The sequence below is a fragment of the Chiloscyllium punctatum genome, chromosome 20 (genome assembly GCF_047496795.1).
Source record: "Chiloscyllium punctatum isolate Juve2018m chromosome 20, sChiPun1.3, whole genome shotgun sequence".
NCBI lineage: Eukaryota > Metazoa > Chordata > Chondrichthyes > Orectolobiformes > Hemiscylliidae > Chiloscyllium > Chiloscyllium punctatum.
Genome location: NC_092758.1, coordinates 51,440,609 through 51,463,673, shown reverse-complemented (window position 1 = coordinate 51,463,673; position 23,065 = coordinate 51,440,609). Strand labels below are relative to the sequence as shown.

The 23,065-nt window shown below is 40.4% G+C and overlaps 1 protein-coding gene across 1 annotated transcript in view; it reads left to right on the top strand.

The window, feature by feature from the left end:
- Window positions 1-23,065, top strand: part of cdhr2 (cadherin related family member 2) — a 132,627-nt gene that overhangs the window by 23,513 nt on the left and 86,049 nt on the right. The window contains exons 2-5 of the mRNA XM_072590895.1: window positions 11,860-11,920; window positions 12,836-12,901; window positions 19,117-19,256; window positions 20,456-20,515. Of these exons, the coding sequence (XP_072446996.1) occupies window positions 11,863-11,920; window positions 12,836-12,901; window positions 19,117-19,256; window positions 20,456-20,515 (324 nt within the window). The 5' untranslated portion in view covers window positions 11,860-11,862. The remainder of the gene's footprint in view (window positions 1-11,859; window positions 11,921-12,835; window positions 12,902-19,116; window positions 19,257-20,455; window positions 20,516-23,065) is intronic.

Sequence of the window (23,065 nt, the reverse complement as noted above, 5' to 3'; positions counted from 1 at the left end):
CTGTTTTGGATACTGTTGGGGGAGGGGGGAATGATTTACCAGGGGCATACTGTGGGGTGCAGGTCTTTGGCACAGAGCCTGTCCCTGTTGCACAGAAGGGAAGGAGGGAAAGAAGGAGAATGTTATTCATTGGGGACTCAATAGTTAGAGGGTCAGATAGAAGGTTTGTTGCGAACGAATGAGACTCATGGTTGGTGTGTTGCCTCCCAGGTGCCAGGGTCTGTGATGCCTCGGATTGTGTCTTTGGGGTCCTGAAACGAGAGGGTGACCATCCCCAAGTCATGGTCCACATAAGTACCAACAACATAAGTAGAAAGAGGGATAGGGATGTAAGGCAGAATTTTAGGGAGCTAGGGTGGAAGGTGAGAGCTAGAACAAACAGAGTTGTTATCCCTGGTTTGTTACCCATGCAAGGCAAGGAATAGGGAGAGATAGGGATGCATAGAATGGGGTAGCAAAATACAGGGGTTGCAGACAGTGGAAATGTGGAGCTGGTTTAAGGAGCAGATATTGCGTATCCATGATAGGTATGTCCCTGTCAGGGAGGGCGGAAGTGATAAGGTAAGGGAACCATGGTTTACTACAGAAATTGCACCTCTTGTTAAGCAGAAGAAGGAGGCTCATGTGTTGATGAGATAAGATGATTCAGATGAGGTGATGGAGAGTTACAGATTAGCTAGGAAGGATTGAAAGAGAGAGTCAAGAAGAGCAAAGAGAGGACATGAGCAGTCTTTAGTAAATAGAATAAAGGAGAACCCTAAAGCTTTCTATAGGTATGTGAGGAATAAAAGGATGACTAGGGTAGGAATAGGGCCAATCAAAGACAGAAGTGGGAAGTTGAGTGTGGACCCTGTGGAGATCGGAGAGGTGCTAAATGAACATTTTTCATCAGTTTTCACTCAGAAAAAGGAGAATATTGTAGAGGGGAAGAATGAAATACGGGATATTAGACTTGACAGGATCAAGGTTAGTAAGGAAGATGTGTTATCAGTTGTAGAAGGAGTGAAAGTAGGCAAGTCCCTTGGGCCAGATGGGATTTATCTGAGGATTCTCTGGGAAGCTCGGGAGGAGGTAGCAGAGCCTTTGATTTTGATATTTGAGTCTTCATTGTCTGCAGGTTAAGCACCAGAGGACTGGAGGATTGCAAATGTTGTGCCCTTGTTCAAGAAGGGCAGTAGAGATGACCCAGGTAATTATAGACCAGTGAGCCTTACTTCTGTTGTAGAAAAGGTTTTGGAAAGGACTATAAAAGATAGGATTTATAATCATCTAGCAAGCAACAATTTGATTGCAGATTGTCAATATGGTTTTGTCAAGGGCAGGTCGTGTCTCATAAACCTCATTGAGTTTTTTTAGAAAATGACCAAGCATGAAGATGAGGATAGGGCAGTTGACATGGTATACATGGACTCCAGTAAAGCCTTTGATAAGGTTCCACATGGTAGGCTGTTGGAGAAAATGCAGAGGGATGGGATTGAGGGTGAATTAGCAGTTTGGATTAGAAACTAGCTTTCTGAAAGAAGGCAGCGAGTGGTGGTTGATGGAAAATATTCAGCCTGGAGTCTGGTTGCTAGTGGTGTGCCACAAGGATCTGTTTTGGGACCATTGTTGTTTGTCATTTTTATATTGACGTGGATGCAGGCATAGGTGGATGGGTTAGTAAGTTTGCAGCTGACACTAAAGTCAGTGGAGTAGTGGACAATGTGGAAGAATGTTGCAGGTTGCAGGGGGACTTTGATAAACTGCAGAATTGGGCTGAGAGGTGGCAAATAGAGTTCAATGCCGCTAAATGTGAGGTGATTTACTTTGGGAGGAATAATAGGAAGGCAGAGTACTGGGTCAATTGAAAGATTCTTGGTAGTGTAGATGTGCAGAGGGATCTTGGAGTCCATGTACTTAGATCCCTGAAAGCTGACACCCAGGTGGATAGTGCTGTTAAGAAGGCATACGGTGTGTTAGGTTTCATTGGTAGAGGGCTTGAGTTCTGGAGCCGTATATCATGCTGCAACTATACAAATGCTAGTGCAGCAGCACTTGGAATATTGTGTATATTTCTGGTCGCCCCATTATAGGAAGCATTGGAAAAGATGCAGAGGAGATTTACCAGGATGGTGCCTGGTTTGTTGGAGACGTTTTATGAGGAAAGGCTGAGAGATTTGCGTCTGTTCTCATTGGAGAGAGGAAGGCTAAGAGGGGATTTGATGGAGACATACAAGATGATCAAAGGATTAGATAGGGTGGACAGTGAAAGTCTTTTTCCGAGGATGATGACGTCAGCTTGTACAAGGGGGCATAGCTACAAATTGATTGATTTAAGACAGATGTCAGAAGCAGGTTCTTTAGTCAGAGAGTGGTAAGGGCATGGAGTGCCCTGCCTGCCAATGTAGTTAACTCAGCCACATTAGGGAGATTTAAACAATCCTTGGATAGGCATGTGGATGATGATGGAATAGTGTAGGGGGATGGGCTTAGATCAGTTCACAGGTTGGCATAACATCGAGGGCCAAAGGGCCTGATCTACGCTGTATTTTTCTATGTTCTAAACAGATATAATGCTGTTTATATATTCTTTCCATCTGCAAAATAAATGTAAGGAAAATTGTACATGCAGCTGTGGATTCAAATATATCATTGACATATCAGAAATATGCAAGGGACAGGAAAGGTATAAATGTTGATTTTTCCACTGAATTGGTATTCTTGTGCATTGTCCTGACTTTTGTATTCACTTATGAGATGTGGGCATCACTGGTTTGCCAGTTTTATTGCCCTTCCCTAGTTGCCCTTGATAAGGTTAGTGGTGTTCTCAAGTATCTGCTACCTTTGTTCTTCTCAATGGAAATAGTCATGCATTTGGAAAGTACTGTCTAGGGATTTTTGGTGAATTTCTGCAGTACATCTTGCAGGTAGTGCACACTGCTGCTACTGAGCTTCAGTGATGGAGGGAGTGGATGCTTGTGGATGTGATGCCAATCAAGTGCCCACTGTGTCAAGCTTTTTGAGTGTAGTTGGAGCTGGAGCCATCCAGGAAAGTGGGGAAACTTTCATTAACTTCCTGACTTTTGCCTTGTTAGATGATGGTCAGGCTTTGGGGAGTCAGGAGGTCAGTTAGTTTCTGCAATATTGCTGGTCACTAACCTGTTCAAGTAACCATTGTGTTTCTGTGGTGAGTCAAGTTGAGTTTCTAGTCAATGATAATGGATGTTGATGGTGCAGGTTTCATTAATAGTAACACTATTGAATGTCAAGGGATGTTAGAACATAGAACAGCACAGCACAGTACAGGCCCTTCAGTCCTCGATGTTGTGCTGACCTTTCATACTACGCTAAAATCAGACTAACCTACATACCCTTCATTGTATTATGTTCCATGTGCTTATCAAAGAATTTCTTAAATGTCCCTAATGTATCTGACTGTACTACCACTGCTGACAGTACATTCAACACACCCACCACTCTCTGGGTGAAGAACCAACCTCTGACATTTCCCCAAACCTTCCTCCAAGAATCTTAAAATTATGCTCCCTCATGATAGCCATTTCTGCCTTGCGAAAAAGTCTCTGGCTATTCACTCCATCTATGCCTCTCATCATCTTATGCACCACTATCAAGTAAACTCTCATCCTTCTTCGCTCCAATGAGAAAAACCCTAGCTCCCCCAACCTTTCTTTATAAGACGTGCCCTCCAGTCCAGGCAGTATTCTGGTAAATCTCCTCTACACCCTCTCTTAAGCTTCCACATCCTTCCTATAATGAGGCGACCAGAACAGAACACAATATTCTCAGTGTGGTCTACCCAGGACTCTATAGAGCTGCAGCATAATCTTGTGGCTCTTAAACTCAATCCCCCTGCTAGTGAAAGCAACACACCATATGCCTTCTTGACAACCCTATCAACTTGGGAGGCAACTTTGAGGGATCTATGGACATGGATGCCAAGATCCTCTGTTCCTCCACACTGTCAATAATCCTGCTTTTAACCTTGTATTCTACATTCAAATTTGACCTTCCAAAGTGAATGACTTCACACTTTTCCAGTTTGAACTCATTCTGTCACTTATCATCCGAGTTCTGCATCCTGTCAATGTCCCATTACAACCTAAAACAGCCCTCCACACACTATCGACCACTCCACCAACCTTAGTGTCATCGGCAAACTTACTAACCCACCCTTCCACTTCTACATCCAAGTTATTTATAAAAGTCATAAAGAGCAGATGTCACAGAACAGATCCCTACAGAGGACCATTGGCCACCAAGCTCCAGGCTGAATACTTTTCATCTACCTCCACCCTCTGTCTTCTATGGGCCAGCCAATTCTGTATCCAGAGGGCCAGATTTCCCTGCATGCCATGCCTCCTTGCTTTCTGAATGAGCCTACCATGGGGAACCTTATCAAACATCTTGCTAAAATCCATGTACACCACTTTCACTGCTCTACCTTCACCAGTGTGTTTTGTCATATCCTCAAAGAATTCAATAAGACATGATTTGCCCCTCACAAAGCCATGCTGACTATCTCAAATCAAACTATGGTTTTCCAAGTAATCATAAGTCCTGTCTCTCAGAATCCTTTCTAATAATTTAGCCATGTTAGATAAGTCCCAAAAGAACTGTGGATGCTGTAAATCAGAAACAAAAAGAGAAAGTGCTGGAAAAGCTCAGCAGGTCTAACAGTATCTGTGAAGAGAAATTAAAGTTAACGTTTCAGTTCCGGTTCTGAGGAATGGTCACTGAACCTGAAACGTTAACTCTCATTTCTCTTCACAGATGCTGCAAGACCTGCTGAGCTTTTCTGGCATTGTTAGATTGCCTCTTATTAGAGATGGTCATTGCTTGGCATTTGTAGTGCAAATGTTACTTGTGTTTGTAAAACAGAAAGTTTTGGTAAAATTTTTTTTCAGCAATACTCACGTTTCTTACTCACGTAAGAAAAATTGTCTTATGATAATCTAGAATTAAATATAGTGACTAAGCGTTATGAAAATATTACACTAATCAGACAAAGACAGAATGAATTTGTAAAAGTCAGATATGTTTGAGATACCTGACTTATTTTTTTGAAGAGATGATTAAAGTAGTGGAGAGGGAAATGTCCATGGTTGTCCTTTATATAGACTTCCAGAGGACATTCTATAAAGTCCTTTACAGAAACTGCCAGTTAAGTTGAAAGCAATATTGTGAAAATTGAAAGAGTTCAGAAAAGACTTAAAAGAATGTTGCTAAGGTTGGAGGGTTTGTGCACCTGGAGGAAACCCACGCAGACACAGGGAGAATGTGCAAACTGCACACAGTCGTTGCCCAAGGCTGGAATCGAACCTGGGTCCATGGGGCTATGAGGCAGCAGTGCTAAACACTGAGCTGCCGTTCCGCCTTTAGCCACCATTTGAAAGGCATCTGGATGGGTATATGAAAATGGAGGGTTTAGACGGATATGGGACAAATACTGGCAAATGGGACTAGATTCATTTAGGATATCCAGTCGGCGTGGACGGGTTGAACTGAATGGTTTGCTTCCATGCTATACATTTCAATGACTCTATGATTCAAATTATTGACCTGGTTAGGAAATTAACTGAATTGCAGGAGAAAGCGAGTAAGGACAATGATTAGGTAAACTTTATTATTATCTGGATGTGACCAGTGTTGTTTTATGAAAGTTGATTGAGCCTTAACTATGTATAAGCAACTTAGTTAGAGGATAGAAAGTAACATTGCACTGCAGAAGCTGACCAAGCTTCCTTTGATAGCACTTTTCAAATCTATGATTTCTATCATCTACAAAAACAAGGTGTGGGAGTGTTACCAACAACAAGCCCCCCTTCAAGTCACGCATTATTTTGATTTTTAAATAAATCACTTTCTTCATAATTACTGGGTCAAAATCATGGAAACCCCATCAGCACTGTGGGGGAACCAGTTCCACAAGGAATTTAGCTGTTCATAAAAGAGCTCTCTAGCACCATCTCAAGGACAATTGTGAATGGAAAATCATTGCTGGTCTTGCCAGCTACTGCCACCAGGTTGAGTGAATGAATAAAACTGCGGTAAATGGATTTCAAAGTGGGAAATTTGCATTTAATTTGGATCTAAGTAGGACTAAACAGCACACTTTCTAAAGCTAAAAACGCGGAGATTCTATGAGGATGAGGAGAGGAGGAGGTTACTTGGACACTATTCTGTGAATGATTTATCAGGCTCTTGTTCCATTGGAAGTATCTTCACAATAATGTTGCTGTATAATCATCTGACTTTAATCACTCTGCTGCATACAGCATCCTCTTGGGCAACATTCTGAGGTAAAAGCAACCACAATTAAACTGGAATCTGGATGTTGTTATTTGGCAGCTCTGCTTTTCGCTCTCCACTGCTTGTGCTGTCTTACCACAACGCTATCTCTTCGCTAGGCATGGCATCTGCTTGTTAGGTGCTGGTGATTCTTTTTGACTGCCTTGCATTATAAGCCAACATATCAGGCTCCACTGGACCAGACTGCTTGAATCTACCACTATGACTATCCCCATTCCCTTTGTAATATATGCCTTGAGAAACTTCTTAACCCATTCAGAAACATGATTTCTTTTCACCTCTTTTTTTTCTAAAGTTGACAACACTGTCTCAAAGAAAATGGGAGCCCTGATTTCTCATCTGCTGCTCCTTTAGCACATTTTGTTCCTTGTGAAAAGCACTTTTGTGCCACTTCAGGTGTCAGGATTCCTTTTAAAGGCTGCAGGTTAACTTGTGCTAGCCTTGTATGCAGCTTGACTCCTGTAGAGTGTGCAGCCTCAGGAGTTTGTTTCATGTTGGGCTGTGTACTCTAGTCATGGTGATAACAGCCAGCATAAAGTTTGAATGCTTTGCATAACTGTGATCGGGCATTGGGTACTTACACGGAGGAGGCAATGGTCTAGGGGTATTGTCGCTAAACTGTTAATCCTGAAACTCAGCTAATGGTTTGGGTACCAGGGTTCAAAGCTCGTCATGGCAGATGGTGAAGTTTGAATACAGTAAAGGACCTGCTGATGATCATGGAACCACTGTTGATTGTGTATATAGAGTTAGGTCATATATTGGCTATGACTCATTTAATATGACGGGAGAGGCTTGAAGGATGAAATGGCTCACTTTAGTTGTGTGTTCCTGCTAGAGAAATAATGCTTTGTTGTTTCAGTTCACTTTCAGTTTTATTCCCTGTCTCAACATTGTTATATTTATATGGAATTTGTTTGAATTCTGTTATAAGCTGTGCTCAGAATACAGTACATCATTGATTCCAAGACATTCAAAGGCATTAACATCACTGAATCCCCTGCTATCAACATCCTGAGGTTTAACATTGACCAGAAACTCAACTGGACTTACCATATGAATACAGTTGCTACAAGAGCAGGTCAGAAATGAGGAATAAAGCAGCGATTTGCTCAACCACTGACTCTCCAAAGCGTGATCATCTACAAGGCAGACATCAGGAGCGTGATAGAATACTCCCCAGTGGTCTGGCTGAATGCTGCTTTGACAATACTCAAGAAGCTTGCCATCATTCAGAACAAAGCAGCTTCATTGACACTATATCCATGAACATTCACTCTCTTCAACACCAAAACTCAGGAACAACAGTGTGTGCTATCTACAAGATGTAATGCAGAAATTTGCCAAAGATCCTCAGATATCACCTTCCAAACTTACGACCACTTCCATCTAAATGGACAAGGGCAGCAGACTCACAGGTACATCACCACCTGCAAGATCCCCTCCAAGCCACTCACCATCCTGACCTAGAAATATATAGCTGTTCCTTCACTGTACTGATTAAAATCCTGGAATTCACTCCCTAAGGCCAGTGTAGGTCTACCTACTGTACCTGGACTGTAGTGATGCCCACCTCCCAGGAGTGAATGAAAGAAAAACCAGCTCTCCTGTACAAAAATAAGGGCAGGAGCACTACCTCCTGGTCTACCGGTGAGTGTGGAAACCATCTCCATTGCCTGCATCAGAGACTGATATAGTTGAGTCATTGTTCTTTGAAGACTGCTCTTCTATAAATGGGTATCCATGATCATCTGATGGTAATAATTTTTCCAACTTCACAAAGGAACAGTGTCCTTAATCTCTTCCAGTCCCATGTCCTCAGTTTCACTAGTGCTTAGTGACTCAGCAGTAGTGACTCATTTGTTAAACCTGCTTGTGAGTACTATGTTGGTACGTATGTGATATCAGGATAGAATAGGAGTTAGGAGAAAGTGAAGACTGCACTTGCTGGAGATCAGAATCAAGTGTGTGTTGCTGGGAAAGCACAGCAGATCAGGCAGCATCTGAGGAGCAAGAGAATCGAGTTTCGGGCATAAGCCCTTCATCAGGAAATCTTGATGAAGGGCTTATGCCCAAAATGTCGACTCTCCTGCTCCTCAGATGCTCCCTGACCTGCTGTGCTTTCCCAGCAATACACACTCGACTCTAGAATAGGAGTTAGCATTGACAACCAATTGAAATTTGCTTATTGTCATCAAAATCACTTCAGCCAGCTCCAATGTCACCCTGGAGCTGGAAAAGTCGCAGTGGAGAGAGCTGAGCATGAGATAACAATGGACCTTTCTTCAGGAAAGGGAAAACATGAAGAAGGGCTATGCCTGAAACGTCGATTCTCCTGCTTCTTTGATGCTGTCTGACCTGCTGTGCTTTTCCAGCAACACATTTTTAAGCTCTAATCTCCAGCATCTGTAGTCCTCACTTTCTCCCATAACAATGGACCCACTGTGCTATAATGGAGTCTACAGAAGGACTTGCAACCTTATTTTTAAAAGGTTGCGAATCTTTTGCTGTGATGTTTCACAGTTCCTTTGAGAATTGCTATTTAGGCAACTGAAGACCTGTAACAACCAACTCTACACTGGGATCCAGAACTGTCTAATGATCTCAAAATGCAGTGTCTAAATTTAGGTGGGTGCGTTGTGCAATGAGGGGTGAATTTTATGAGGCTTACAGAGTGTAGAGATGGGGATAGGAGACACACGATTTGAAATATAAGGAAAAGTATATGGAACTGCTACCTACAACCTTCCCATTGCCATAGCATTCTGCCAATGGAGCGGAATGCAGAGGATAGCCCTCCTGTTCACAGGCCAATTATGCCACTTTACTGTTCAATTAAGCACCTTCTTCTACTCTTGCTAATCTGGTACTCTAAGGCCTAGAAAAGGGATTATTGGTGGCAATAGTTGCCCTTGTTACTGTCATAAACTCTTCAAATTGGGGCTTGTCGCTGGTGATCTTCACCCCATTTACTTGGCCATAAGATCAGCATCCATTGTTGATTCTCTTCATTAGCTTCAGTCACTGTAGTAGTCCCTGATCACGATAGGCTGTGGATCTGATCACAACTTTTACTCTGTGTGCTTCCTTGGCCTTAAATGAAATAGATTCACAATTTATATGTTCCCCAAATATTCACTTGAGCTGAGAAGATTAAAGAGATTGGAGTATTATCCATGAGGACTTCAGAAATATCCAGCTAATAACTCAAGGACATGGAAGATATAGAATGTAAGGAAATGGATGGTGACATCTTGAAAAATGTCCATGTTACACAGAAGAAAGTGCTAAATGTTTTGAAATGCATGAAAGTGGATAAATCCCCAGGACCTGATCAGATGTACCATAGACCTCTCTGGGAAGCCAGGGAAGTGATTGCTGGGCCTCTTACTTGTATCATCGAGAGTTTTGGGTGAGGTGCTGGAAGACTGGAGGTTGGCTAATATGGTGCCACTGTTTAAGAAAGCTGGTAAGGACAAGCCAGGGAACGATAGACCAGTGAGTCTGACGTTGGTGGTGGGCCAGTTGTTGGAGGGAATCCTGAGGTACAGGATGTACATGTATTTGGAAAGGCAAGGACTGATTAAGGATAGTCAACACGGCTTTGTACATAGGAACTCATGTCTCACAAACTTGATTGAGTTTTTTGAAGAAGTAACAAAGAGGATTGATGAGGGCAGAGTAGTAGATGTAATCTATATGGACTTCAGTAAGGCATTCGACAAGGTTCCCCATGGAAGAATGATTAGCAAGGTTAGATCTCATGGAATACAGGGAGGACTAGCCATTTGGATACAGAACTGGCTCAAAGGTAGAAGACAGAGGTGGTGGTGGAGGGATGTTTTTCAGACTGGAGGCCTGTGACCAGTGGAGTCCCACAACGATCGTTGCTCGGTCCACTACTTTTCATAATTTATATAAATGTTTTGGATAGGAGCCTAGGAGGTATAGTTAGTAAGTTTGCAGATGACACCAAAATTGGAGGTGTAGTGGACAGCGAAGAAGGTTACCTCAGATTACAACAGGATCTGTACCAGATGGGCCAATGGGCTGAGGAGTGGCAGATGGAGTTTAATTTAGATAAACGTGAGGTGCTGCATTTTGGAAAAGCAAATCTTAGCAGGACTTATACACTTAATGGTAAGGACCTTAGGGAGTGTTGCTGAACAAAGAGACCTTGGAGTGCAGGTTCATAGCTCTTTGAAAGTAGAGTTGCAGGTAGATAGGATAGTGAAGAAGGGGTTTGGTATGCTTTCCTTTATTGGTCAGAGTATTGAATACAGGAGTTGGTGTGTCATGTTGCGGCTGTACAGGATATTGTTTAGGCCACTGTTGGAATATTGTGTGCAATTCTGATCTCCTTCCTATCTGAAAGAAGTTGTGAAACCTGAAAGGGTTCAGAAAAGATTTACAAGAATGCTGCCAGGGTTGGAGGATTTGTTCTATAGGGAAAGGTTGAATAGGTTGGGGCTGTTTTCCCTGGACCGTTGAAGGCTGAGGGGTGACCTTATAGAGGTTTGTAAAATCATGAAGGGCATGGATAGGATAAATAGACAAAGTCTTTTCCCTGGGGTGGGGGAGTCCAGAACTAGAGGGCATAGGTTTAGAGTGAGAGGGAAAGATATAAAAGAGACCTAAAGGGCAACCTTTTCACGCAGAGGGTTGTACGTGTATGTAATGAGCTGCCAGAGGAAGTGGTGGAGGCTGGTACAATTACAACATTTGAAAGGCATCTGGATGGGTATATGAATAGGCAGGGTTTGGAGGGATATGGGCCAGGTGCTGGCAGGTGAGACTAGATTGGGTTGGGATATCTGGTTGGGATGGACAAGTTGGACCAAAGGGTTTGTTTCCATTCTGTATATGTCTATGACTCTATGACATACTTTTGTAACATCTCTGCCCTGTAGATATATATTTGCACAAGTCAAATTCCAAACAATAAAATGCTCAACTATTTTTTGGAAACAGTTCTTACCACTGAGAAAGTCGCTCCAGCAGATAAAATTTTAGAAGCTTATTGTTTTAACATTAAAGTTTCAATAAGTATTTAACATGTGTTCCAGAATTGTTGAACAAGAACTGTTAAGTTCAACAAAATTTCTATTTCTCATAATAAAGTTTTCGTTGACCAAGAGAACATTTATTGCAAGTGTAAATGCAGTTTTATCTATATTCCCAAAGCCAAGCAATTGTCTTGTAATGTCTTGATGGAGTTCTTTAAGCCTGACTTCGAGTATAGTCAATGGACATACCTTGACAATGAGTAATCTTACTGGTATTGAATGGTTACATATAGATCGTGGATATTCCAGAAATGTTATTTCAAAAGGTTCACTTTTGATGTGGGAGGTCATCATTAAATGGATAAGCATTGTGGTTCCATGATGAAAAAGTAATTTTTTTTAAAAAGTGAAATACGTCATCAGACTGTTCAAATAGCCCTTATTTCAAAAAGAATTTTGAAATTTTGTGTTTGATTATACTATTTTTAGAGTTGCAGGGCATTAAATGAAAAATAATTAATGTAATATTTATCTTGTTTTGCAGAAGATGTCATCACGTGACATAATATGTATTCTTCTTTTAGGACTTTTCTTAATTATGAAAGGTATGATCTGAAATTTGAATTGGTAATTTATAGAAAATTTACAGTGGAACAATTTAATGGTGACGTGTTGCCAGAAATTGACAGCAACTTATCCCTTACTGTTTTTGGAAATAATACAAATAGAAAATTGCAATGGAAGTTGTCTAGAAATTTAATGCTCAGTGAATGCTTTTCAGACCGACATGAGGCCAATATCACATGCTGGGGTCTTGCGCATGACTTACTTTATAAATATGATTTCAGTCATATTTGACATACTGCTTTGAGGCATGCAGACTGGCCATTTATAAAACAGTGCCGGCTTATTTTAAATGCACAATGACAGAGCCTATGTTTGTTGCTGTACTGGACAAATTACTCTTCAAAGCTAATTTCAGATTTGACAGATCAGTTGCTAAAGCATTAAAGGGATAAGCACTAAACAAATGTTTAAAATCTACTTGAATGTGGAGTGAAGAAGAGCAGGAATGTTTCTCTCGGCTCTGTGTAAAAATTACAAGCTGTTGCTGGCTGCTCTCGCCCCTCAACTCTAATTGTATTCCTGCTCCAGTCCTTGACTTGGCTGATCTCCCAGCTGACTGAGCTCCATGCTGAGATTGTCAAGTTGCCTCATGGGCCATACAAAATTATTTGCAAAACTCTTGTCTGCTCCTGATAATGGTGGCGGACTCATAGCATGTGGTCCTTTCGACCATGCATTTAGGTTTGTCAGTTGTTGCAGCCACTTGATTTTAACCTGGAAGTGGTCATTCATGAACTTCCAATCACTGTGTTATCTGAAGTCATTATTAAAATTTAAATTCAGGCTAATTTTTATCACCAAGTGCAAACTAGTTAAATACCTTGACATTTTTTGACATACTGCAAAAATATCATGAAGTAATGTTAATTGTGTTTTTAAAAAATTAATTTCAGCCCAATCCATACCATCATTTTCCAGCAATATGTCTGTTGTATATGTTCCTGAAGACACACCAACAGGTAGGTTCATCATTACATATTATTTATATGAATAGAAATCAGTTTTATTTCAGAGCAATAGCAAGAAGAGGGAAGGCTTTCAGAGTTGAGAATTCTGTAGCTGACCAGAATTAGAGTATAAAGTTAATTTTGTTTCATTGCTCAAGTTATATTATCAGAAAAGTTAACAAGGAAACTGTTTGTGAAATCTTAATATCTATGTAGGTATAACCCGTAAATGTCAACATGTGAAATAAAATGATGTCAATAGGTAAATGAATAGTTACAAAAGGAAGAGTCTCCTGTGGTCTGTCTGACTATTGGTTTCAAGATGAAGGAATGTATGAGGTACCAGAGTGGGTGAAGTATCAGAGAGAGTTGATGAGACTTGTGAACCAAGCTGGGGTTCATGGAATAAAAGAGAAAATCACAACAAGACAGAAGGATACAATATAACAGGAGACATACAAACATTTCTGTCCTGGACTTACTGCAATGTTTCAATGAAGCACCATGCAAGTTCAAGGGACAACTTGTTTTCCATATAAACCCTCAATATTGGAATTCATTAACTTCAGAAACAAAACAAAGAACTGTGAATGCTGAAGATCTGAAACAAAATCACAAATTGCTGGAGAAACTCAGTAGGCCTGGCAGCATCTGTGAAGAAAACAAAGTTAAGGTTTTGAGTCCAGAAGTCTTCATCAGATTGTTCAGATGCTGAGTTCTTCAGTAATTTCTGTTTTTGTTTCAATAGCTTCTGAAAATTACTGCCTTATGTCTGTTCTCTATTTTTCTTACATTCTCTATTCCCCTCCTTGTCACAGCTGTATCTTGGTTACTTTGTACTTAGTCACAAGGAACAATTCTCTCCCTTTCACACCTTAATTTACACCCTTTGTACATGTTTGTTTCTTTCTTCATCATTAACAGTTTCTTAGTCTTCTGCACTGGGCATCTGTGCTATCTGCCCTCTGGCTCCTCTTCTGCCTTTGTCAAAAGGATATAAAAAAAATTCCAACAATTTTCAGATCTGAAGAAGAGTCATACTGGACTCAAAACTTTAACTCTCTGAGCAGATCCCACCAGACTTACAGAATTTCTCCAGCATTCTCTGAGTTTACAATAAATTATGAAATTGGCTAAGTGATAGGAAACTGCGTAGTAGTGAATGTTTTTAAAGTAAGTGAATGTTTTAAAATGAAAGCCCCTAAAATTAATGTTAGGCCCCCTCCTCTTCCTGCTATCCATTAATAACCTAGATTTTAGTCTACAGGGCACAATGTCAACATGTGTAGATGCACTAAACCTGGAAATTATGAGCAAAGAGTATGATAGTTTAATCCTTCAAAACAAAAACCATAGAAAGTCTCCTGGAATGGGTAAACAAATGACAGGTCAAATTGAATGGGAAGAATACAGAATACAGTTATTATGAGCATTACTGGCTTTTGATGGGAAGAATACAGAGATCCAATAAAAGATAAACAGTCCAATTCCAAAGGATATTCAGAATCAGATGCAACGCGATGTATATGTATATAAGTTGAGAGTGTGGTGCTGGAAATGCACAGCAGATCAGGCAGTGTCTGAGGAGCAGATGAATTGACGTTTCAGACATAAGCCCTTCATTAGGATTTCCTTGGATGCCACCTGACCTGCTGTGCTTTTCTAGCACCACACTCGTGACTTTGATTTCCAGCATCTGTAGTCCTCACTTTTTCCTAGTATATGTACGTAAATCAAGGAAGATAGCATGACATGTTGAGAATGTGGTTAGTAAAGCATAAAACATCCTGAGTTGTATCAAGGGCGCATTGAGTACAACACCAAGGAAAAGTGTATTAGGAACAGGAATAGGCCATTTGACTCCTTGAACTTTTTGTAGGATTATGGCTGATCTGTTTGGGGCTTAATTCTACTTTCCTGTTTACTACTAAAGCCTTTGGCTTCCTTATCAATTACAAATCAATTAAATGATCTAGCCTCTACTCCTTCTGGGAAGGGGAATTCTACAATTGGCAACCCTCCAAGAGAGAAAAAAAATTCTTAGTACTGTTTTGAATGGGAGATGTCTTATTTTTAATTTGGATCAGTTAGCCCTAGCCTCCCTAATATAGAAAACAATGTCCCAGTATCCACCCTTTCAAGGCACTCCACACCATGTCGAACAAAGCAGCAAGGAATTAGGAGAATCTATTATGAGCATTCCTGGCTTTTGAAATGGTATGTGTCATAGGGTAAATCGATGACTTGATGGTCAAACTGAACACATACAAGTGTTATAAAACTGGTCAGAAGCTAATGCACCATTTCACCTCTTTTGCCCCAAAGCATTCCATCATCTACACAATGACTGTGATGGAATATGCTCCACTTGTCTGATTGAGTGCAACTCTGAAAGCACTCAAGGAACTCTGAAATCATACAAGACCAAACAACCAGCTTGATTGTCACCCTATCCATCAACTTAAATATTCATTCTCTCCACCACTGCTACCTGTTGGAAAGAGTTTGTACCATCCACAAGATGCACGACAGCAATATGTCAAAATTTCATTGACAGCACCTTTTAAACCTACAATGTTCACCATCTAGGAGGACAAGATGCTTTGCCATATCTTCAAATGCACATTCCACTGAAAGACTACAGAATCCTGACTTCGTCATAACTTTGGCAGCACGGTGGCTCAGTGGTTAGGCACTGCTGCCCCACACCACCAGGGTCCCAGGTTCGATTCCAACTTTGGGCGACTGTTCTGTGCGGAATTTGCACATTCTCCCCGTGTCTGCATGGGTTTCCTCCAGGTGCTCTGGTTTGCTCCCACAGTCCAAAGATGTGCAAGTCAGGTAATTGGCCATGTTAAATTGCCCATAGTGATAGGTGCATTAGTCAGAAGGAAATGGGACTGGGTGGGTTATGCTCTGGAGTGTCGGTGTGGACTTGTTGGGCTGAAGGGCCTGTTTCCACACTGTAGGGAACCTAACCTAAATGAAAATCCTGGGACACCAACCCTCACAGTATAGTGTGCATACTATCACCACATGGTTCAGTGGTTGAAGAAGGTGGTTCACCAGTAGCTTTTCAAAGGCAGTTTCATTAGGGCAATATATTTACCTTGCCAGTGAAAAACACATCATCCTTGCCATAGTATGATACAGGAAATGGAAGTGCAATGTTGCTTGAAATGAATGTTCGTGAAGATTTGCAGAAGATCTTGAGTTGCCAGAAGGGGTTTAAATAAAGATCGCTCTGGATGATATAAGGAGTTTACTCTTTGCAAAATAGATTTCCTGCTTCCACAATATGGAGACAATCAGAGTGTGAAATGATGTGAGGCATACAATGCTATCTTGTGAATGGAGAGCATATGCATTGGCGAAAACGCCTTGACCTAACTAATCTCTCCTTCAGAGATTACTGAATCTCATCCAGCACTATATTGAAGAAGATGAGTGTTTCTGGTTCTACCATCTCCTTTGAAACAGCCTGAGCAAATCTCCAATGGGCTTTCCTGCTTTTGGTGCTCAAAGAATCTCTTTCTATTAACTCTGATTTTGACAAACAATACTGAAAATCCAGGAGCCATTGAGCTGACAGTCCACACCATCCCAAGCTAGTTGCTCCTCTTCATACCATCAGGATTTGAAGAGGCTTGTGTGAAGCCCTTTGACTGATTACAGCCTTTTAGAAAATGTACCATGTCTGAATATGCCTCTTTTGTCGGAGCAGTGTGTCTATTCGTCACAGAGTAGAGCTCCAAGTTTGCCATGCATTGATAATGAGTTTTCTGGGACAAAAAGGTAGAAGCTGAACAATGGATTTACACAAAAGTACAATTCTTACTCCATCTTCAGCCCATCAGTAGGAGAACAATACACCTTTATATCTTGAACCCATTAGTCACACAATCTGGAGGAGGCCTTTCTTTCCCATTGTGATATCTACTGACTCATAGTTTTTTGTGTTGATATTTATTAGCTATATCTACTTAGAGGGTTAAGATTTTCCCCAACAGTTTTTGTTGTTGACTTTTCTTTCAGATAAATATTTTGCTGATAGTCACCAACTACTGATATGGCTTCAGCAATGTAGAGTAATGAAGTTCCCATCATGATTTCTGTCAACTGCAGAGAGTTCTCTACTTGGAAGACCTTTCCTTCTCTTGCCCAAGTTATGAGGAAGATCACGGAAGTGATTAGGGTTGCTGAAAATGTTTGTTGTTTGCCAGAGCACTGAGATGTGCCATTCAGCCAGGCTTACAGGAGCTGCATAAGAGAACATTAAAAAAAAAACTAACTTGCTGATGCAATTGTCCACATTGGCAAAACAAGAAAAATATCAAGTCATTAATTAGATGAACAAAATTATAATATTAAGTAAATTCCTTACATTTTCTTCTTAATCCCAAGGATCCCTGGTTGGAGCACATAGAGCATTGTTAAAAGGATCTATGTATCATGGGGACTAGTGGTAGAAAGGTTCACTGTAGAAAATGTTGGGAAGAAAATATGGGAGCTATTATCAATTTGCTTCTGATGTTTATTGTCTTTCACTGTTCTTCTCCATTTCTCTTCCATTCTATTTTTGGTGAAATGGCTGTAGTTTTTCTAAAATCATCCTTACATGTTTCTGTTGATGCATAAATCCTAAATCCAATTTCCCAGGTCACTCTAATAGAACCTCTGAACTACCAGCATGTGGAACCTGCCAGGGCTGTTACAGATCCAAGTATCCATTTTAGAGATCTGTTGCCAATCCAGACTAATTTTCTGTAAGCAGTCCCTTTCCAAAAGGTTGGGAAGCTGACCCTTGAACCTCCATTAAAGGGAATCAGACTGTCTGTTGCCCCTGCGTAACTGGGGTTACAGTGATCTCAATTACACATAAGGACTCTCTCCTGCATGTTCCCAATCTAGTCTTGGTGTCTCGTAGGTTTAAAGGCAAGATACCCATCGGCATTTGCTAAAGTTTTGCTCCCCAACAATAGACACAGCAGTGTCTACCTTCAGGCCCAGGGTGTGGTCATTTATCTCGAGTTTTATCTTAATTGGGACCACTTTGGGAACAGTGATCAAACTTAGTTGTATCAATTTCTCATCTCAGACTGATTTATTTGCAAAGTGCTGTCTTGAGGTGGCTTTGTCAGCTCAACATTTTGAGGTGGTGTTTTCTTGCTTCAGTAGCCCTTCCCATCCAGAAAATTCTAGGCTTTTTTTGCCTCGTCTTTCTCTTTTGATGGAATATATTTTCACTTGTCCAAATTATATTCATTTTGAAAGTAGCCCATTGTTCAGCTACAGTTTTCCCAGCCAACTCTTCCTGACCCATGGAGGGTGACTCTCGCCTAGTTACTTAGTCTTTCTCTACAGTCCTTTTCATCGTCATTCTGAACCTAATTCCACTTGGCAACCTAAGCCAGTAACTCTGCAATCTTATTTTTTATATCTGAGCATCACATACATGCAGTGTAACATTTTCTGCATGTGTTCACCTATGTCACATGAAATGTTCACATTTCCTCATATTCCAAATGATGAGTATGCTGACTGACCAAGCTGCTGTGCCATAATTTAAGGTAATTTTTACAATATTGATTAAAAAATGAAGATTGGAGATTGATAAATTTACTGTACTCTTGTGCTATCAGTGTTTGATTTGAAAAAAATACATAGTCCTCATGTGCTGCTCTTCAACTGTGGGATTTGCTGGGGCCTAACAAAGATAAAAACATATAAAAAAAGAAACCACGTCCGTTCCTTCTTTACTGAATTCACTTGGTCACCAAATTTGTAGTGATCCCACTCCATCACAGTGCACTCTCTGCTCTGCACTCAAGCTCATTTTTCCTTTATAAATTTGAACACAAAGAAATTGATTTTCTGCTGCATTTGGAATGGATCTTTCCCCTATGCTCCTCTAAGTGCTCCATGAGGTTTGAACCCCTCACTTGTGGTTAATTTTCTTAGGGTGGCTGAGTTGTGTGAAGCTCAAAGTGGAAAGGGCTTACATCAGGATTCAGCTATTATTCAGCTTCTGAACTGAACATTCTCCCCACCGTAAAGAAATCTACTCCTCTATTCCTATGTTTATAGCCTTTTTATGTCGTTACATTTCTATCACTACCTTGTTTTCACTGAGACTGAGAAACACAACATTGTGATTAATGTAAGAATATTTTCCAAACCTGAATAAAGGAAGCAATGATTAATGATTAATTTCTTTTTTTTTCCAGGTGCAGTAGCATATAAGATTATTGCATCTGACCCCAATAATGACCCAATTACCTATTATATGTCTGGAAAGGATTCAGCATTCTTCAATTTAGATGAAAACACTGGCATTGTCACAGTTGCACGTGACTTGGACCGAGAGGTAATTTCGTAGGAATGCAATTTAAGTTGTAAATCACAAGAATGCTGATTCCAAATCCGAACAATGTTTCACTGTTTTGAATCACCTTAAAAACCATTTCAATGGGTTCCGGGATGCTTAAGGTTATTTATATGCTTGTGATTTGTTGGTCAATCCTCTCATGCAAGGACAGGGTAAAGGATATTATGTTAACAGGATGCAGAACTTAAAAAAAATTGAATAAAAATGCAGAGTCTGCAGGGGTGTATGTGTGGGTTAGAAGGTGAACAATTCTCACAGGATCAACATGGTCATCTGTAGTTAGTGGTTGAGTGAGCTAAACTCAGTTGGGATGATGATAAAAAATGATCATTGATCCAAATGCCTCTGAAACAATGAGCGGAACATTTAGCTGGCATTCCTAACAGTCTAGCCTTTGCTTCTAACAACTATCATGGAGGACAAGAATAGGCTGAGTTGTAATTACTCAGTGGCCAGAAAGATCAGGATAAGTGGTTGTTGATAGTTTGGAGCAAAAAGAATCAGGAGGGGCTATGTGGTCCAACCAGAAGTAGTGTTGCCTTCCCACTGCTATGGTATTTTGCCAGTGCTGGGGAATGCCGTAGATGGTCTTCCTACCTTAGAGGTTAATTAGGCCACTTACATGGTCAAAAAAAGGCATCTTCCCATTATTGCTAGTAGTTCTCATCTTCCATCGCATGGGGAGACTTCCTGATAATACTGGTAAGCTTCTTGTTGGTTCAGAGAGGATGTGGGTGGAACCCTCCAGGATCTGCACCTGCCAGCTACAGTAGTTGCTCTTGCTTCATGGTCCATCCACACCTCACCAATTATCCTATTCAGCTTAGTGGCTTCAGTGATCCATACCCCATTTACCTTATTCCAAGGGTAGTGGCAGTGATGCGTCTCTCTGCTTTGTGCAGTTAGAGCAATGAACACTATTTCTGGTGGCTACATTGGATCTGAAGAGTCCTCCCCATAATAGTGGATAAGGATGAATAATATGTGTTCTTCATTCATGCTTGGAACAGGCATTAGGTCCTATGTTTATAAAAATGATAGACTTTGTGTTTATTTCAGAAGTTCCTACTCATCCACATACAATATTTTTGAGAGTGTTTGTCATTTTAATTTTATGCATCAATATTGTTGGAAGTTTGTGCTCGAGTTAACTTGTCATCTTCAATACCTAATACTAGGTTACAGCTACTTTGCGTGTTACTATTTATGCTCGTACCCAAGGAGGAGAAAGCCCATTGGTGAGTTTTGTTATAGTTATTTCAGGAAAAAGTGATTAAATTTGTTGAAAAATTGAACTGAGAGAATAAGTTAAAAGGACTAATGTTATGAATAAGATCATCTGAAATATGAGCAGGAATAGGCTATTCAACCCACTGAGACTGCTCCATCATTTAAAAGGTTATATTTAACTTAATGTGGCCATAACTTCATTTTCCTGCATGGCCCTACACATTTGACTCCCTTGGTGATCAAAAATCTGCATAATTCAGTCCTGAATATATATAATGACCTCATACCCAATGTTTTCGATGGGTGAGAATTCCAAAGGCTAACATTGCTCTTCAAGAAGAAATTCTTCCTTAACGCTGTCTGAAGTAGGCAATCCCTGAGTTTTGAAAATTTTCCCCTAATTCTAGATTAACTCACCAGGGGGATTGTTCTTTTACCATCTATTCCATTTCATCCCAAACTTTTCCCACTATGACCCCATTTGAATGTTAGTAATTGGAATGAATGAAGGGGTGGGGCGAGGAAAGAAATTGTTAATTGAACAGTTGGTGGGTGGAGATGGTGGCAAGAGGAAAGCTGGAGTTTGGGGGAGAATGGGGAGGGAGTTGATGGGCAAGAGCAGGTCTTTTTGTCCAGAATGAGCTTGAAGACTCTGATGCTATTCAGAGATGTTGAACCATGCATAAATGTATAATAGAGCCTCAGCCTAGATATCAGGACTGTCACATCATTTGTTATACCACATTCAAAATGCCTCCTCCATACTGAGTGCATCCAAGGAAGTCCTTGATTAGCCAATTGGAATGCTGCATGGAACAGCCAATCAAGACATTGAAAGAACAATCAATCAGAGCTGTGAAAAGTTGTCCCATTGAACATACTGCTTAGGTCAAAAGAAAAGTCAGAATCTGATTTGATTTGATTTATTGTCATGCGAACCTAAGTACAGTGAAAAGCTTTGTTTGTGAGCAGTGCAGGCAGATCACAGAAAGCAAGGACATACAGATTATCGGGTGAAAAAAGCTGTGACAGAGTAAGACATACAGGTTACTCCACACAGGATGTGTGCGAGGCAAGATCAACATTAACAAGATCAACATTATGTGAAGTTAGAGAGTCCACACATCAGTCTAATAATGGCAGCGAAGAAGCAGACTTCACCCTGCTGCTGCGCGTGTTCAAACTTCTCCTCGACAGTGACCATTGCTGTCTCTGAACTTGTGATCCCAAATGACCAGAATGCATGTGGCCCATTGTTGGGACCCTTTGATTGAATCTGTCAGGCACATCAAAATCTTTCACATTTCAGTAAGAACAACTCACTGTTCTAAATGCCAATGGATAATCCTTATAGAGGTTTATAAATCATGAGGGTCATAGATAAGGTGAATTGCAAAAGTCTTTTCCCTAGGGTGGGGGATTTCAAAACCAGGGGTTTATTTTTAAAGTGAGAGGAGAAAGATTTAAAAGTGACCACAGCGGCAATGTTTTCACACCCAGGATGGTTGTATGTCAATAAACTGCCAGAGGAAGTGATGGATGCAGAAACAGTTACAACATTTAAATACGTTGGATAGGTATATGAAGAGGAAAGGTTTTGAGGGATGTGGGCCAAACACAAGCAAGTGAGACTAGTTTAGTTTGGGAAACTTGGTCAACATGGACAAGTTGGATCAAAGTGTCTGTTTTCCATGTTGTATAGCTCTATTACTCTTAAGACAAACCCTTTATCCTCTGTAAGTAAAGAGACCAATGTACAGCACGGTTGTAGAAAAAGATCCGACTTTCATATCACATTCCTGTCATTCTGTTTGCAATGATTTATTATACCTACATGATATCTTTCTGGGATTCATATATAAGGGCATCCAGATCCCTCTGTACTGAAGCATTCTACTGTATTTCTCCAATAAAATACAATTCCAGTTTTCTATTTCTCTCCCATAGTGGACAACCTTAGTTTTTTCCACATTGTACAACACACACCAAATTTTATCCACACATTTGATCTATCTATATCCCTTTGCAGACTCTTTGTATTCTATGAACAATGCGCTTTCTCACCTACCTTTGCGCCTTCACAAAATTTGGTTCCAATACAGTCCCTTCATCCAATTCATTATACACTTGCAATAATTACTTATCTCTTTGGCATGTCACTCTTTAAAGTTTGTCACCTGAAAATAATCCAATTATCCCAGTTCTCTGTTTCCTATTAGATAGTCATTTTGTACACATGGGAATGTGATCCACAATAATATAAAGTCTTATCTTGTGCAGTAACCTTCTAAAAAGCCTTATTGCTGTCTTCTGGAAATTCAGATAATCTCCTGTTGCCCTTTTAGTTACCCTAATAGTTATATTCTCAAAGAACATTAATATTAATGTTACATTTGTTAAACAGGATTTTCTTTCACTAAACCATGTTGACTACGTCTGGGTGATTTATGATTCTCTAAAGGTCCTTCTGTTATCTCCTTAATAATATATTCTGGCAATTTCTGATTAGCAAATATTAGATTAATGGGCCTGTAGTTTTCTGTTGACATCTCTCTCCT